The following is a 17,511-nucleotide window of genomic DNA, read 5'->3' on the forward strand; positions in this document are numbered from 1 at the left end:
TATAATTACATTTATTTAGAATACATGGTATTAAATTATTTTTTTAAGTTTCTTTATTCTCTGAGCCTTTAATCCCTGATATACAATGGAGACCTACAAGAGGGAGTTGGAGGATGTGGTATTTGTTAGTCTTATTAGACCAGACACCTATTAATAACCTACAGAAAAGTGTTCTGCAGAACACTTGTCTTGCAAACTCATGTGTCTTTTGAAATTCTTCTTATGTAAAAAATCTGTGTGCATATTTGTGTAAAGCTTCTTCACTGAGTAATGTGCTTTTACTTTTAATGAATATTGAATAAAAATTTGGAAAGAGAAATAATAAAAGCATATCTCTTTTAAAAAATTACAATGAGACTCATTGATGATCTCCTTGGCTTTTTTTCTAAAGATTTATTTTTAAATTATTTTAGTACTATGTACTTATTTATCATAGAAGTATTACTATGGATATTTACTAAGAGCTGTTGTTGCCAAGTTATGCCTTGGCATGTCATCCAAGTCATGTCTGACTCTTTGCAACACCATGGACTACAGCATGCCAGGCTTCCCTGTACTTTGGTATCTCCTGGAGTTTGCTTAAAACTCATGTCCATTGAGTCAATGAAGCCATCCAAGCATCTCCTCTATTGACCCTTCTCCTCCTGCCTACAATCTTCTCCATCATGAGGGTCTTTTTCATTGAGTCAGCTCTTCACATCAGGTGGCCAAAGTATTGGAGCTTCAGCTTCAGCACCAGTCTTTCCAATGAATATTCAGGGTTGATTTCCTTTAGGATTGACTGGTTTGATCTCTTTGCTTAATAGACAATTAACTTTTAATACTAAGTATTTATTTTTAAATTATTTAAATGCTATATTAAATTAATTCTCATTTGGAAATGAGTATGTAATCATCCATGTGACCACTTGCTTGAATAAAGAATGAAGTTTCTTTCAGAGATGTGAAATTCAGTCCAATGGACAAGATTGAAAATGTACAACAAGATTTGCTTATATTTTTTCCTGAAGCCCAGAGAAATCTCAGCAACAATAGAGCACAGTTAGATCTTAGATTCTTTAGTTGCTCAAATAGTAAACTCAAGATTGATCATTTGTAAAATACTGGTTCCATGGAAGCACCATTGTGTTGCCTAGGTGATGGTCACAATGGGCTGTGATTCTGGTGCTTGAATTCTCTAACTGCTCTTCTCTATTGTAAAGAGTTGTGGGTTATGGGTGTGACACTCATGGCATCCTAACTAGAAGCTTTGTGTCCTCAGGTCCATTCTGCATTCCACTGCTGAACTGGTCTTCTTTCAGGGAGATGCACTTGCTTTCTGCCTTGCCTGCTGATCTTTGCAGCTGATGAGAGTGGAAACTGAAAGAATCTTCCTCGGTGGCTCTGACTCAGCATTTTCTGCTCTCTTCCCATTGAAAAACCTACTCTTTTTTGATACTTATTGAGAACGCTCCTTCAAGTAAAATTCCCCTACTCAAAACACTAATAATTACAATGGCAATGATGACAGGCATAATAAGCCAGCCTTCATGCAGTGGGATTAAGGTAGAACTGAAATGGAGGGTCTGCAAGGCCCAGTATGACAGTAAAGTAAGTTCTCTGGAAACACAGCCACTGAAAATATGCCAAAGGTGTTGGACATGATGAAGTTTAGCTTTTTAAAATGTATCACTGAAACTGCAGGACGGTAAGGGATCCTCAGAGTCACCAAAGTAATGTGAGATGCAGAAAGGCCATGAAATTTAGGGGTTGGCTTTGTCCTGGGAGCAGACCCAGGTTTGATCTCTAGGTCAGGAAAATCCCCTGGAGAAGGGAATGGCAACCCACTCCAGTGCTCTTGTTTGGAGAATTCCATGGACAGAGGAGCCTGGTGGGCTATAGTCCATGGGGCTGCAAAAAGTTGAACACGACTGGGTGACTTTCTCACTTTACTTTCCCCTGAAAGCATCTGTCAGTAGGACCCTAGTGAGACTGAATTTCATTTCTGAGAGTCTGTGGGCTGAAAAGATAGGAAGAAACATCTGAGAGCTTTTCAATATTGGAAATATAATCAGATCCGCTTACACACTGCTAGAACTCCAAGAAGGAAATGGCAACCCACTCCAGTGTTCTTGCCTGGAGAATCCCAGGGACGGGGGAGCCTGGTGGGCTGCCATCTATGGGGTCGCACAGAGTCGGACACGACTGAAGCAACTTAGCAGCAGCAGCAGAACTCCAAAGAGAGGTCTGCTGTCACTACAAGGGAGAAAAGTTAGATGGTAAAGACAGATAGACAGATGGATGGACAGATACAGATATAGATACAGGTATAGAAATAGACACAGGGACAGAGAACTCATAACCACAAGCAGGTTTCGGACTAGCTTATAAACGAATTTGTGCCATGTCTGTGGTCCAAAATGCCTCAGCAGAGACTTTATTTTAAAGAGGTAGAAGGCTTCTCTTGTTCCAGGCACATGGGAAAGTCAAATGAGAATCCCCTCTGCATAAATGCACCTTCAAAAGAATTACTGCAAGAGAAGTTCCATAAATAGAAGAGCAAAATCAAAATTCAGAGGCACCTTAGATTCTGAGAGATATTGGAATCCTTATCAGATCAGACCATAAGAGTGTAAAAAACAAAAGTGAATAAAATTATGAGTAGAGAACAAAATACTGTATAAATGGCCAAAGATGTTTGAACAAAATGCTAGCAGAGAAACAATGAAAGGAAGTTTGAAACTCAACTACATGATAGTATAATAAATTTGACTCAGATGGAGAGAAGATTATGATAGGAAAATGGTCTAAAAAATTACCCAGAAGATGGAACAACGATTTTTTAAAAATGAAAAGTTAAGAGACATGAAGGATAGAGACATTTGTCAAATTTTAGTTCATAAGAGGGGAATACAGATAATAGGAGGGAACTGATATTTGATAAGATAGTTGCTTAATCTTCAGATTTAAAATTTTGAATGCGTTCCAAGCAGGACTAATATAAGAAGGTTCATTCATAGACATGATATTGCAAAACTTTTATTTCCTTAGAAATATAAGGCAATTCATGCATAGACATCATATTGTGAAATGTTAGGACATCAAAGATAGATGATCTTAAAGTCATTCCAGACTGTGAGATTAAGTAGGAAAACTGGAAAGCAGAAAATTGTAATACGTTAACAGCATTGAGGGGGAAATGAGAACAGAAACACCTATTGATCCTACAGTATCAGGTTAGTAAAAATATTCTTTAAATTAAAGGAGAATTTAAAATATTTTTAAAGAACTAAAGGTGTTTTTGGACAAAACAGTTTAAGAGGGTTTGGGTCATCTTAGCTGGTTGTCACATGAGAAGGCATCAACCCAAAGAAAATGTATCCTATCTTATTTTCCTCAAGTTTCCTTGAGATTGGGGTTCTCAAATCATTTTAATTGTGGCATATATTTTCATTAAAATATTGTTGAGAAAATCAAAGGGAAATGAGTGTGTGTGCATAGCATCATATAAATCCTTAATATTTTCCATAATTGGTTGAATTTTCATCAGGATTTTTCTAGCATCTGTTCAAAGGAAGCATAATCAAGATGCAAGTTATCGAATATATTCTTGAGGGAAAAAAAATGTTCACATGTGGATAAGTGACTCATGCCGATCAAAGGCTCTTCAGCCACAGGGCTCCACATCTGTAGGAGTATAGGTATCATGTCTCCAGTCACTAATGTGATGTTGTCCCTTTGTTCTAGCATCCATCGCATCCACCTGCAACGACCCGGGTATGCCTCAAAACGGTACCCGCTACGGGGACAGCAGAGAACCTGGGGACACCATCACCTTCCAGTGTGACCCTGGGTACCAGCTCCAAGGGCAAGCTAAAATCACCTGTGTGCAGCTGAATAACCGATTCTTTTGGCAACCAGACCCTCCTACATGCATAGGTATTGTGCAATGGAATATAGCAGTTTTAAATTGGGGAAGGAGTGCATGTTATCATTAAAATTGCTCTATAAAATGTATTATTCTTCAGAAGTATTTCTCAAGAGTTTCTTGCATACCCTCAGGTTTTCTGAGATTACATTGAAATTTTATTATAAACCTTTAAACTTTATTTTATTAGGTGAAATAAAGAAAGTAGTTTACTTAATGTACAGTAATTGACATTTACCTAAAATTTCCTATCCTTAACAAATCTTATAAAAATATAGATCAATCAAGTTACTGTAATTTAACATTTTGGGTGGCTGAAAATTCATAACCCTACCATTGTTGTTCTCATTTTTAATATAGAAATGTGCCCTTGCAAAGGCTACTCAATAAAGAATATGTTCTCTTTTTAGATAATTTTTCTGTAATAGCAGTACATTTTTAATAGAATCCTAAAACCTAGAAATTATACTGCTTATGTCAATATACAGATAAAAGGAAAGACTTCTTTCTGAAATTTACTAGAATTTTGCAGTTTGACCTTATTAAGAAGAAAACAATCGGTATTGCAGACCTTAGTCTGAACAACCAACATCCAAGATATCTGCTTGTGCATGCTCAGTCACTCAGTCGTGTCTAACTCTTTGTGACCCCATGGACTGTAGCCTGCCAGGCTCCCCTGTCCCTGGGGTTCTCCAGGCAAGAATACTGGAGTGGGTTGCCTTTCCCTCCTCCAGGGGATCTTCCCTATCCAGAGATCGAACCTGTGTCTCCTGCATTAGCAGGCAGATTCTTTACCACTGAGCCACCTGGGAAGTCCCCTATTCTATTACAAATATGGTTTTAAGGAAAGACACATTTTTTTTATAAACAGTTATTCATTCAATTAAATTGTCCATTCAATTAAATATTTTGCCATAAATACCTATTTATGGTAGCCCATCTTAATTTTTTTAAAACCTTTATTATTTTAATGAACAGTCACAGGGTAATTCGTACTTCCTTATAATCTGTTTAAAAAATATAAAATTGAATTAATCTGCAAAGAGAGGAAGTGATAATGAAGTCATATACTCATAGTTAATGGCCCATTTTGCATCGGATGACCTTGAGGGAATTTTGTGACTTAAAATGATTTCTATTGTCATAATGCACAGCAGTGAAAAAATTCTCAGTGGTCCCATGTTGCTATAATGTGCAACTCTTAACTTATTACAGAGTGCTTGCAGGAATCTGGAAATAGATGAGATCGACAGCTCTGCTTATTAGCACGTGGAGGCCTGTCAGAGAGCTACCATGCTTGTGTAATGTTCTGCACCGTATTTACATTTCATGACTTTCATGAGTACTGTCATACATTTCATCTCAAGCTGAGTCATCAGGAGATACGCCAGATTTCTTCGTGTTCCTTTTTTAAAGTGGAGTAATTACCTATAAATGCAACCAACATGTTAAGCAATTGGTCTGTTTTTAAATCAGGAAAGGCACTTTTTCCCTCAATTTGCATGAGTTTAAGCTTATGGACCTGAGAAGGCAATGGCACCCCACTCCAGTACTCTTGCCTGGAAAATCCCATGGATGGAGGAGCCTGGTAGGCTGCAGTCCATGGGGTTGCTGAGAGTTGGACATGACTGAGCGACTTCACTTTCACTTTTCACTTTCATGCATTGGAGAAGGAAATGGCAACCTACTCCAGTGTTCTTGCCTGGAGAATCCCAGGGACGGGGGAGCCTGGTGGGCTTACGTCTATGGGGTCGCACAGAGTCGGACACAACTGAAGCGACTTAGCAGCAGCAGTAGCAGCAAGCTTATGGACGAGTATATAAAGAAGCAATATGATTACCAGTTAATCTCTTGAAGATAATTTCTTGGTTTACATTCATTTGAACAATTCATTATAAAATTTGACCACCTTCCCAACTATTCTATGGTCTTTTTTGAGTTTGCCTTAGTTATCTAACTTTGGTCAGTGACTAGGTAAGCGGGTTCTCAGCAATGAAAACAGATAACACTTCATCTTTCTTGAGTATCAGCTCCATGGATAAGCTAACATCACTCCCAGGCAATAGAATATCAATTATATTGGCAACAAAAACCACCCACACACATAGATATTATGTAACACAAAAATGGAAAGCACATATTTGGGAATAAATGAGTATCTTTTCATCCCATTGTGAACATCTTTCCCTCAGAAAAGTGATTATGCTTTTGTAAGATAGTGGTCCACCTTAGTGGTGGTCATGGTTTGGTGCTCATCTAAATTCTGTTCTGCTGATATGAGACATTTTTTACTTTTTTTTTTTTTTGCTTCTTCCTCATGTTTTTGTGTAAGTTTTATAAGCTACAGTTAAGAAAAAAGATGAAAAAACACTGTCACCTTTTTACCTAAGGACAACTGCTATTTATGTAAACATGCATATGTATCATAGTTATTTTATGTATATACAACCTATTTTTAAAATATTTTAAATGATAGCACCCTGAATGATTATTTTGTAAACTATGCTTTTTATTTACCAGTACAGGATGAGTATCTTTTACTGTCCTTACTTATTTTTTTACTAATTAACATTTCTGCCTACAGAGTTGCTCTCTGGATCAATAATGACCAATATTGATCCCACTAATCCCTCCTCAGTGCAGAGTTAGGTGTTTCAGCCTTTTCCCTCTCACAGAAATTACTGAAATGAACACCACTGCAGAACACATCCATGATTTTTATGAATGACATATTTCTACAAACTTATCTATTTCTAGAGTTTTCAAAACTTTTCCAAAAAGATTGCCCAGTTTAATCATCATCTCTTTGCGACCCCATGGACACCAGGCTCCTCTGTCCATAGGATTTTCTAGGCAAGAGTACTGGAGTGGGTTGCCATTTCCTTCTCCATAATCATCATCAGCCATTGTATTATTGTTTATTTTCCCCAACTCAGGAAAAAAAACGCTATATATGGTATTTGTTAATCTCATAATATGAGCAGGACATGAAGAGTCCTTGGTGATTCAATTGGCATATTAAATTAGCAGTGAGATTGAACTGTTTTTAATTTCATAGTCTCATTGGGCACTTGAATTTGCTCTTTCCTATTGACAGGCTAGCATTTTTCCATTTTATTCTTAGTGTATTTTTCCCTCCTATTTGCTGTTCTCTCTCTCGCATGCTTTCATAAAATCTCTCAGCCACTCCCCTGTTTGTATGTTACTCCTGTGTTCACCAGCATTGACTGCTCACCCTTCCTATGGTTTGCTTGGATGCCACACTCTTTTCATTTCACAAAGGACTCCCATGATGGAGGCACCCCTGGAACTGGGACTTTCTACTGAGACTTAAAAGACCAATTCTCCAGACCACAGGATTCTCACTACCTCCTGATTCTGAATCAAATGTCTCTCAACCATCTCCACGGTTTCAGATTTCTTAAGTAGCCCACAATACCTTTTGTCCAAGTTCAAGTTCTAAAGAGCTCTGCAAAGCAAAAATGCATTCTAAGTTTGCAGACACTTAATTGGTGGCACCATCCTGCCCTGGTCTACAGGGTAAACTATTTTGAAACTGTTTATCCCATTTAGTGGTGTGAATATTGAAATGTTTTGGTGCAGAAGTAGCGATGTGTCTAGTTAAAGAACGCTGCTGCACACTTCAGTGGATGAACTCGTTATCCCGTGTGTCGGGAGGAGTGACCCTGAGGGTTTCGAAAGAGGGCCTGTTGGTTGATATGGGTTTGAGGATCTATCTCTATGTCCATTCCCCCCGGAGAATTTCTAGAGTGTCTGAATTGCATTTGATACTGAATCTAATCCTACCTGAAATATTGTGCAAGCTTGCTAATGAAAACCTGATGAGACTAAAATGGAGAGTCCCCCATCAGAATAGAGAACAAACCCAGCAAGATAGTCCTGCTTAATTCCACACCAAGGCTTTAAATAACCTCATTTGAAAATGCCCCCTGGGACCGGTGGGAATAAGACAGGATCTTCCCTTTGTTTCTTATAAATTAATATTTGGGTCTCATCCTGAACTCTTCCTGCTGGTGGCACCCTTTTACGCGGTGCCCTGAATCTGCCAAGTTTGTTCTTTTCAAGCCTGGATGGAGCAGCATTGCCTTAGACCCTCAGGTGCCTCCCTCCCCACCTCAGCACCACCTCTTCTTTTGTTCAGGCTCTGGTGCCCCACGCTGTCCGCGTCCACTTGATTCCGGGGAGGTGGCGTCTTGTCCTGCGGGAGCCACTCTGTGGTTGCTGTTAGGTCACTAAATCCTGTCTGATTCTTCGCACTTAGCTGATTGTTTCCACACCATTTATTAAAATAAAACTTCATGCTAGGGGAAATGTGGTTGAAATCATTTTTGAGAAAATTATATCAAATTGCTCTTGAGAGTACATCTATAAGAATTTATTATAAATATTTCCTGTGATATTATTCAGAGTTTGCCTTTGATGAAACTGAAGTTATAACAAAATGTCTTGGGATTCATTAGATTTTGTCTTATGGAAAGTTAAGTTTTCAGGATGTTAATGGGTATTTGAAGACACATTCATCTCAGAAGATTACGAAGTGTACATCTTCATCTTATTTTCACAAAAAGTCCCTGTCTGTTTGTGTGGGGATTATCAGTAATTAGCATATTCCCTTCTCTACTTGTTTTTTTCCCTGAATATGTATATAATCAATGAAGTGAAATAAGGTATACAGTTTAGAGGGAACAGTACAATTTAATCAGGGTGATTTTTTTTTAGAACAACTCAGTGACAATTCACAGTATTCACTATGAAAACCTTTAACCTAGTATTTTAACACATCTATCTAAAATTAGTGTGTATGTCAATTTTGCAGTGTTTTAATAACTTCCACAGCATAGAAGCTTTAACAGAAGTCTTATCTACTAAATGTAAATAGCCCCCAGATTTTCAGGCTCAAGAATGAAGACCGTGTTGCCTGTTGGCAATGATCAACCACATAATCGTTGACTTATATAAACACTTGTGATTAAATCTAAAATGCTTCTTCCTGATAATAACATACTAAGCACTGTGACAAAATGATATATTATGGGTTTTAACTTTCTGCCAAGCCTCCTCTTGATCATGTGTCGCTAGATATCACCTAAATCTTACTTGTTAGTTTTGTCGTTTTGAAATCTGGGCACAGTACCCCAAGCCCTGCATATAGCAGAGGACTGTGAGAAATCTGTGAAATAACAAATCTTCATGTATTCAGCATATATTTCCTGCATACCTATTATGATCAAAAACTCCTAGGCTTAGGATTACAAAAGTGAACAGGAGGTGAATGATCAATTATACCATCTGAAGCAAACTTCTGAGAGTAAGTGAGCAATGACTTCTTTGTAAACCACAAGAAATGACCAAAGAATTGACATGGCCATAAACTGATATCAATGGGGATATTTTACCCTCTCCAAGTTTCTTTTTTTTTTTTTCTTCTATTTATAGTGTACTTGACAGAAGTGTGGGGGATTCAGGTAACCTATCCAGTTTAATTGGGTAAAGTTTGAATGTATAGGATGTACATTTCATTTGCCAGCATTGATAATCCTCCTTAAAAATGAAGTGGGATGGTATATAAAATTTGGTAATGATCATATTAAAAATGTGCAGACCTCCTGGGTCAGTTTAATAATGCTGCGTGCAACCTCTGACAAGCTCCCACTGACCATGTCCTTCTCTCCCTGCGGCAGCGGCATGCGGAGGGAACCTGACTGGGCCCGCGGGGGTCATCCTGTCCCCCAACTACCCACAGCCCTACCCGCCTGGGAAGGAGTGCGACTGGAGAGTGAGGGTGAACCCGGACTTTGTCATTGCCCTGATATTCAAAAGGTACCGTGTTTTGTGGACTCCCTCCTTGTAGCAGGACTTCAAATGTCACACCTGGAGATGAATGCACTCATCCTTTCAGAGGGCCTTCAATTTCACATCTAGTGAAGCCCGAGGTCTTGTATCTAAAAGGGATAGCATCCGGCTGCAGGATGACAAACCTGGAAATCAGTTGTTTTGCTTTTCAATATTCTACTTGAATTAGGATACACATGACGTGGCAGGAATTACTTCTAAATACTATCTTGCACACATTTTGCAATGTATTCCACATGAGAGGGCTTAATTTACAGAGTATTCAAGAAAATAAAGGAGTGATTTAGATATACTTGCGGCTTCCCAGGTGGCTCAGTGGTAAAGAGTCCCCCTGCCAGTGCAAAAGAGGAGGGTTTAATCTCTGGGTCAGGAAGAAGTCCTGGAGGAGGAAATAGCCCATTCCAGGATTCTTGCCTGAAAAATCCCATGGACAAAAGGAGCCTGGTGGGCTATAGTCCACGGGGTCACAAAGAGTCAGACACAACTGAGCGACTGACACATGGATATACTTGGTGTAATTTCTCATCAGTGTCTGATATTTCCCTTAGTGCATGGGTACTAATCCATTTCCAAGTGCATCCTGTCTGACATCCCCAAGGTGGTGTTGTTATTAATAATCATTCAAATACTCAAGACTTGCTAGAACTCTGAAAACACAAATTCCCCACATTTCAATGCTGTAAAGTTTCAATTAATATACATTAGTCCTTTTTAAAAAATGTTAACTTCTTTCTGCTAAATTAAATGGTAAAAGTTCAAATCATAATATGATTATATTACAAATTAAATTCTACAGAACTATCACATTATTAATATCTGGCATACAATAATCGCATCTTTCCAAATCCCAAGGTATTTTCCAAGTTTACATTTTGACTTTTGAACTAAATAAGGTGATAAAAGAAAAGTGGTTCTATATGCTATCCTATTGGTCTCAGCTCTCCAAGGCAGAGTGGTCTAATCGTATTTATTTATCTGTCAATTTAACACTTTTCTCTCATTGAGATGTTTATATCAGTATTCCAGGGCTGGCTGTGCTCATCTTCCTCCGCTTTCTCCTCTTGATGAGATCTGACTCAGGGTAATTTTAAACCTCTGTGACTCTGAATTTTAAGTAGTTTGATAAGCCATCACTTCCTGAGTTTACTCAAGCTGCTATAAATTTACCAAATGATGAGTACTTTATTATGCCACTTGGCTATTACACAAAGGCTGTGAACATTTGCTATGTTATGTTTTTGAGTATCCTTATGATTTTTGTTAATGCTAAATTCTGATGGAGCCTTTCTCAGAACCAGGAGACACCTCTGCTGCCAGGGGATTAAAAGTAAATTCACAATTAAAAGCCTTTTAGAGGGCACAAAACCTTTTTTGTAGGCGTTTCCTGCCTCGGGTCATGGAGAGTGACTCATTATCAAGTTTCCCACAGCACAAGTCATCTGATAATATATAAGGCAGTTTTATATTATGCAAGTAGTTTTTCACTTAATGTTGTGCACCTCCCTGGAAGAAGGTTGACCTAGAAAATCTCCAAGTTTTCTTCTGATTCTAAGAGTTTGGAATCCTTTGCTGGCTGGGTGTCACAGACACTTGCACGTTTGGGACATCTTCTAAGAAATGGACAGCTTGTGTGTGCTAGGGTGGGACATTTTTCTAGGACCTCAGCTCCTAGATTTACTGAGTAGACAGAGGGAGGAAGCCAGGGTACCACCTGGGGGCAGAGATGCTCAAGGACCCTGGCAAAGAGGCTGCTATTGGCACAGGCTGCCCAGGACACGCTTTTAAAGAATGAGACTGCAGTCAGCTGGGGGTTGGGGGGAGCCTGGCAGAGACAGAAACAAAGGGGACAGAGAATGACAGGGCCTGGAGCACATACATGCGAGCTTCAAGGCTCATCCTGTACTCAGGAGTCTTTGGGGAGGAATCTTTTATCAAAACTTCTGTAGACTTAGGGGTTGATGCCACTCACATATTGGAACCCAAATTGAATTTGATTAAAAGCATAGCCAAAGTTAGGTCTACCTATTCTTGGTGTGTGTAGATCCATGCATCTGGTGTAGATAGATATAAGACAGGATTTAACCAAAGGCACCATCACTATTTATAGGAATCACTCCAAACCTCAGTGCATACGTGATGGGGCATCCAAAGCAGAGGCCAGTTAGAATGTACTTGTTTGTGCCCGATCGAATTTCCATCATTCAGAATAATCTATCATAATAATTAGTTCTGCCAGTTATAGGGGTGTCACATGACCAGAATCTAAAAACATCCTTGTAAACTATTCTAACTGAAATTGTTATTACCATCAAATTCTGTTTCGTTGCTGCAATTCCTTTTGGCCTCTTTATTCACTCTGCAGTCATTCCAATCTTTTACTTCCTCTTCGTTTCCAACTTCAGGGAACTTATCAGATAAACAGGCTCTGAAACCTTTAACAAACTCCTTGAGTAAATGTGCTCGCGTGGGAGCAGGGGCACCTTGACAGGGAGTAGGGCAGAGAAGTGGCGATGCAGGTATCACACTCATGTGGGGTCCATGGCTGTCCCCCTATGTTGCACCCCTCAGAACCCAGGGGCAGCTTTGGGAGGGACCTAGGGTTCATGCTTTATCACTTGAATCTCCAGATGAATTTGAGCCATTTAAACAACAGCACGTGTTTGTGATAATATCTAAAAATGCCTGACTCTCTCCATCCTTGTATATCCAAATATGCCACCAAAGGAAAGGGAACAGAGTGGAAGCTGCCTGGACTGGTCCACGTTAAAGACCCTGAAGTATCTGACTTAGACATGCAGGGACAGAGGAGGGCCAGGCAAAATGGGCTACAGCAGTGCTCTGTCTGGTGTATTTGCTATTCTGACCCCACTCTTAGGTGCCTGAACCAAGCTCAGTCTTTTACTTGAGTACACGTATGTTTCAAGTTCCCAGATTATTGTCATCCTTATTGCTGTACATGGCAGAGACATTTAAAACCGTATCCTACTTGAGAGCTTTGGACTTTAATTGTCAGACACTGGAAATTATTAGGGTGTTCACAGTACGAGAGAGACAGAAATACAGAGAGTGGGAAGGGGAGAGAGGAAGAAGGAGGGAGAAGGGAGAGAAAATTGGAACATCCAGTCATGGTGAAATAACGTGAGGTTTGACTTCCACACTCTGTAAGGACTGCAAATACTGGCCAAATTACCTAAGCAAGCAGAGGCAATTACAATTTTAAAAGTAAAGAACCAAAAATATTTTTGAACTTTAAGAATCATCAGCAACACCAAGGATTAACAGCAGGCAGACTCTTTACCATCTGAGCCACCAGGGAAGCCCAAACACCAAGGATATATATTATTAAACTAAAAATATTTTCACATAAAAATCAAATATCAGTGGAAATACATCACTTCTGAACCCCCTTCCTTTAAACTGCATTCATTAGAAATATCACAGTTACAGGAAAGAGACACTGTATCTATGTTGCAAGGACTCATTTTCCTTTATGTATCTTCAACATCATACTGTATTGAAGATAATGGTTATTATGTAAAATACTATTTGTAATAACTGGTGTCTGTTGTATTTATTGCCATTTTGATTATTATTGCATTTAGCTTTTGGATCGTCCTGCTTTTTACAAGTTAGAATACAAAGGCAAATACAATCACTGTGTGCTCTCAGAGACTTGATAGTTGGGAAGGAGAGAGACACACAGGAGTTACAAAAACTCATCAATGTTCTTTCCTTTCAGTTTCAACATGGAGCCCAGCTATGATTTCCTGCACATCTATGAAGGAGAGGACTCCAATAGCCCTCTCATTGGAAGTTTCCAGGGCTCTCAAGCCCCAGAAAGAATTGAGAGCAGCGGAAATAGTCTTTTTCTGGCATTTCGAAGCGATGCTTCTGTGGGCTTGTCGGGGTTTGCCATTGAATTTAAAGGTACTGTGATCAGCTTAACTGGCAAGCAAAGTAATTTGTATCAGAATTGCTTTCATTGTAAACATTTATTTATAAAGTCTTGCCTCTCTCTTTAATGCATAAAATTCTGACATCTTTCTCACCTGTCTGGGGAAGAGGTTCCAGTCTCTCCAGAGGAGAAGAAATTTCCAACATGCATTTTTACCTTAGCCAAAAGAAAAGAAAGTAGGGGAGGAAGTTTTGTTTTAGTTTTTTCTCCAGATTCATGCCATTTAAAGATAAATTATGATTGGCGCTGGTGCTAAAGAACCTGCCTGTCAATCCAGGAGACATAAGAGATGAAGGGTTCAATCCCTGGGTCAGGAAGATCCCCTGGAAGAGGAAATGACAACCCACTCCAGTATTCTTGCCTGGAGAATCCCATGGGCAGAGGAGCCTGGGGGTGGCGGCTACAATCCATGGGGTCTCAAAGAATCAGACACAACTTAAGTGACTTAGCACATGCAGTGAATAATTGAAGTAATTAAGAACTATTTTAAGATTATTTTACTATCTTGTTTCTCTAGGATGACTCAATATAAGTATATCAACCAGCTTAGTTTTATCTCAGTATTTTTCAAAATGTAAAATATTGATTGCCCTTTCCCTGTCCTTACACCCATGGTGTTGGTTTGATGGGGAGTAAGTACTGAACCCAGGGCTTTCCAGGTGGCCCTAGTGGTAAAGAATCCTACCTCCCAGTGCAGGAAACAAAAGGAACACGGGTTTGATCCCTGGGTCGGGAAAATACCTGGAGGAGGAAATGGTAACCCACTCCGGTATTCTTGCCTGGAGAATTCCATGGACAGAGGAGCCTGGTGGGCTACAGTCCATGGAGTTGCAAAGTCAGACACGACTGAGTGACTGAGCACACACGGACACACGCACACACAAGCACTGATTCTGCTCACATCTTTCTTCTTTGGTCACATGATGAGTGTTGCCCCCTTCTCTGGGGTCTACCACCCACTGTCACCAGCATCCAGAGAATACACACAGAAAACTCACAAGTAAAAACCACCCCAACCTAAGCATTTTGCCCCTGGGGTAATGAAAATAAATATATATTTTTTTCAAATCTATTTCTCATGTTAACAAGGAAAACACGGGGCACCTTACAAAGAATTAGACAAAAGGACTTACCAACATATTAATTGACAGTAGTGAGGGCTTTATAAAAAGAATGAATATGTATATGTATGCATATGTTTGTTTACACGTCTGAATTAGTTATTCGTTACCAGAATTGTAAAATAAAACTTAGACTGTTTCAACTCTTGTTAACCTTTTAATGAACTTGCATTTATTTATATGATTTTTAAGGAGAAAATTAATCTACTTCTTCCAAAACATTTACAAAGTTACCGATCTTTATTCAGTTTATAATTTTATCACTTGAAAATGGAATCTTTATTGTGCCCATTTTTTACATGAAATATTCCCTTGGTATCTCTAATTTTCTTGAAGAGATCTCTAGTCTTTCCCATTCTGTTGTTTTCCTCTATTTCTTTGCACTGATCACTGAGGAAGGCTTTCTTATCTCTCCTTGCTATTCTTTGGAACTCTGCATTCAAATGGGTATATCTTTCCTTTTCTCTTTTGCTTTTTGCTTCTCTTCTTTTCACAGGCTATTTGTAAGGCCTCCTCAGACAGCCATATTGCTTTTTTGCATTTCTTTTCTATGGGAATGGTCTTGATCCCTGTCTCCTGTACAATGTCATGAACCTCCATTCATACTTCATTAGGCACTCTGTCTGTCAGATCTAGTCCCTTAAATATATTTCTCATATCCACTGTATAATCATAAAGGATTTGATTTAGGTCATACCTTAATGGTCTAGTGGCTTTCCCTACTTTCTTCAATTTAAGTCTGAATTTGGCAATGAGGGGTTCATGATCTGAGCCACAGTCAGCTCCCGGTCTTGTTTTTGCTGACTGTATAGAGCTTCTCCATCTTTGGCTGCAAAGAATATAATCAATCTGATTTCAGTGTTGACCATCTGGTGATGACCATGTGTAGAGTCTTCTCTTGTGTTGTTGGAAGAGGGTGCTTGCTATGACCAGTGTGTTCTCTTGGCAAAACTCTATTAGCCTTTGCCCTGCTTCATTCTGTACTCCAAGGCCAAATTTGCCTGTTATTCCAGGTGTTTCTTGACTTCCTACTTTTGCATTCCAGTCCCCTATACTGAAAAGGACATCTTTTTTGGGTGTTAGATCTAAAAGGTCTTATAGGTCTTCATATAGGTTCAACTTCAGTTTCTTCAGTGTTACTGGTCGGGGCCTAGACTTGGATTACTGTGATATTGGATGGTTTGCCTTGGAAACGAACAGAGATAATTCTGTCATTTTTGAGATTGCATCCAAGTGCTACATTTTGGAGTCTTTTGTTGACTAGGATGGCTATTCCATTTCCTCTAAGGGATTATTGCCCACAAGACTAGATATAATGGTCATCTGAGCCAGATAATCCTGATGGTGTGATCACTCACCTAGAGACAGACATCCTGAAATGTGAAGTCAAGTGGGCCTTAGAAAGATCACTACAAACAAAGCTAGTGGAGGTGATGGAATTCCAGTTGAACTATTTGAAACCCTGAAAGATGATGCTGTGAAAGTGCTGCACTCGATATGCCAGCAAATTTGGAAAACTCAGCAGTGGCCACAGGACTGGAAAAGGTCAGTTTTCATTCCAGTCCCAAGGAAAGGCAATGCCAAAGAATGCTCAAACTACCGCACAATTGCACTCATCTCACATGCTAGTAAAGTAATGCTCAAAATTCTCCAAGCCAGGCTTCAGCAATACGTGAACTGTGAACTTCCAGATGTTGAGGCTGGTTTTAGAAAAGGCAGAGGAATCAGAGATCAAATTGCCAACATCCGCTGGATCATGGAAAAAGCAAGAGAGTTCCAGAAAAACATCTATTTCTGCTTTATTGACTATGCCAAAACCTTTGACTGTGTGGATCACAATAAACTGTGGAAAATTCTGAAAGAGATGGGTGTACCAGACCACCCGACCTGCCTCTTGAGAAACCTATATGCAAGTCAGAAAGCAACAGTTAGAACTGGACATGGAACAACAGACTGGTTTCCAAATAGGGAAAGGAGTATGTCAAGGCTGTATGTTGTCACCCTGTTTATTTAACTTATATGCAGAGTATATCATGAGAAATGCTGGGCTGCAAGAAGCACAAGCTGGAATCAAGATTGCCGGGAGGAATATCAATAACCTCAGATATGCAGATGACACCACCCTTATGGCAGAAAGTGAAGAGGAACTAAAAAGCCTCTTGATGAAAGTGAAAGAGGAGAGTGAAAAAGTTGGCTTAAAGCTCAACATGCAGAAAACTAAGATCATGGCTTCTGGTCCCATCACTTCATGGGAAATAGATGGGGAAACAGGAACAGTGTCAGACTTTATTTTTGGGGGCTCCAAAATCACTGCAGATGGTGACTTCAGCCATGAAATTAAAAGATGCATCCTCCTTGGAAGGAAAGTTATGACCAACCTAGATAGCATATTGAATAGCAGAGACATTACTTTGCCAACAAAGGTCCATCTACTCAAGGCTATGGTTTTTCCAGTGGTCATGTATGGATGTGAGAGTTGGACTGTAAAGAAAGCTGAGTGCCGAAGAATTGATTCTTTTTAACTGTGGTGTTTCAGAACACTCTTGAGAGTCCCTTGGACTTCAAGGAGATCCAACCAGTCAATTCTAAAGGAGATATGTCCTGGGTGTTCTTTGGAAGGACTGATGCTAAAGCTGAAACGCCAGTACTTTGGC

The 17,511-nt window shown here is 39.4% G+C and overlaps 1 protein-coding gene across 1 annotated transcript in view; it reads left to right on the plus strand.

Moving 5' to 3' along the window:
- Window positions 1-17,511, plus strand: part of CSMD1 (CUB and Sushi multiple domains 1) — a 1,679,419-nt gene that overhangs the window by 1,411,815 nt on the left and 250,093 nt on the right. Inside the window, exons 26-28 of the mRNA XM_055567572.1 lie at window positions 3,727-3,918; window positions 9,610-9,748; window positions 13,521-13,708. Coding sequence (XP_055423547.1) covers window positions 3,727-3,918; window positions 9,610-9,748; window positions 13,521-13,708 — 519 coding nt within the window. The remainder of the gene's footprint in view (window positions 1-3,726; window positions 3,919-9,609; window positions 9,749-13,520; window positions 13,709-17,511) is intronic.

The sequence above is a fragment of the Bubalus kerabau genome, chromosome 2 (genome assembly GCF_029407905.1).
Source record: "Bubalus kerabau isolate K-KA32 ecotype Philippines breed swamp buffalo chromosome 2, PCC_UOA_SB_1v2, whole genome shotgun sequence".
NCBI lineage: Eukaryota > Metazoa > Chordata > Mammalia > Artiodactyla > Bovidae > Bubalus > Bubalus kerabau.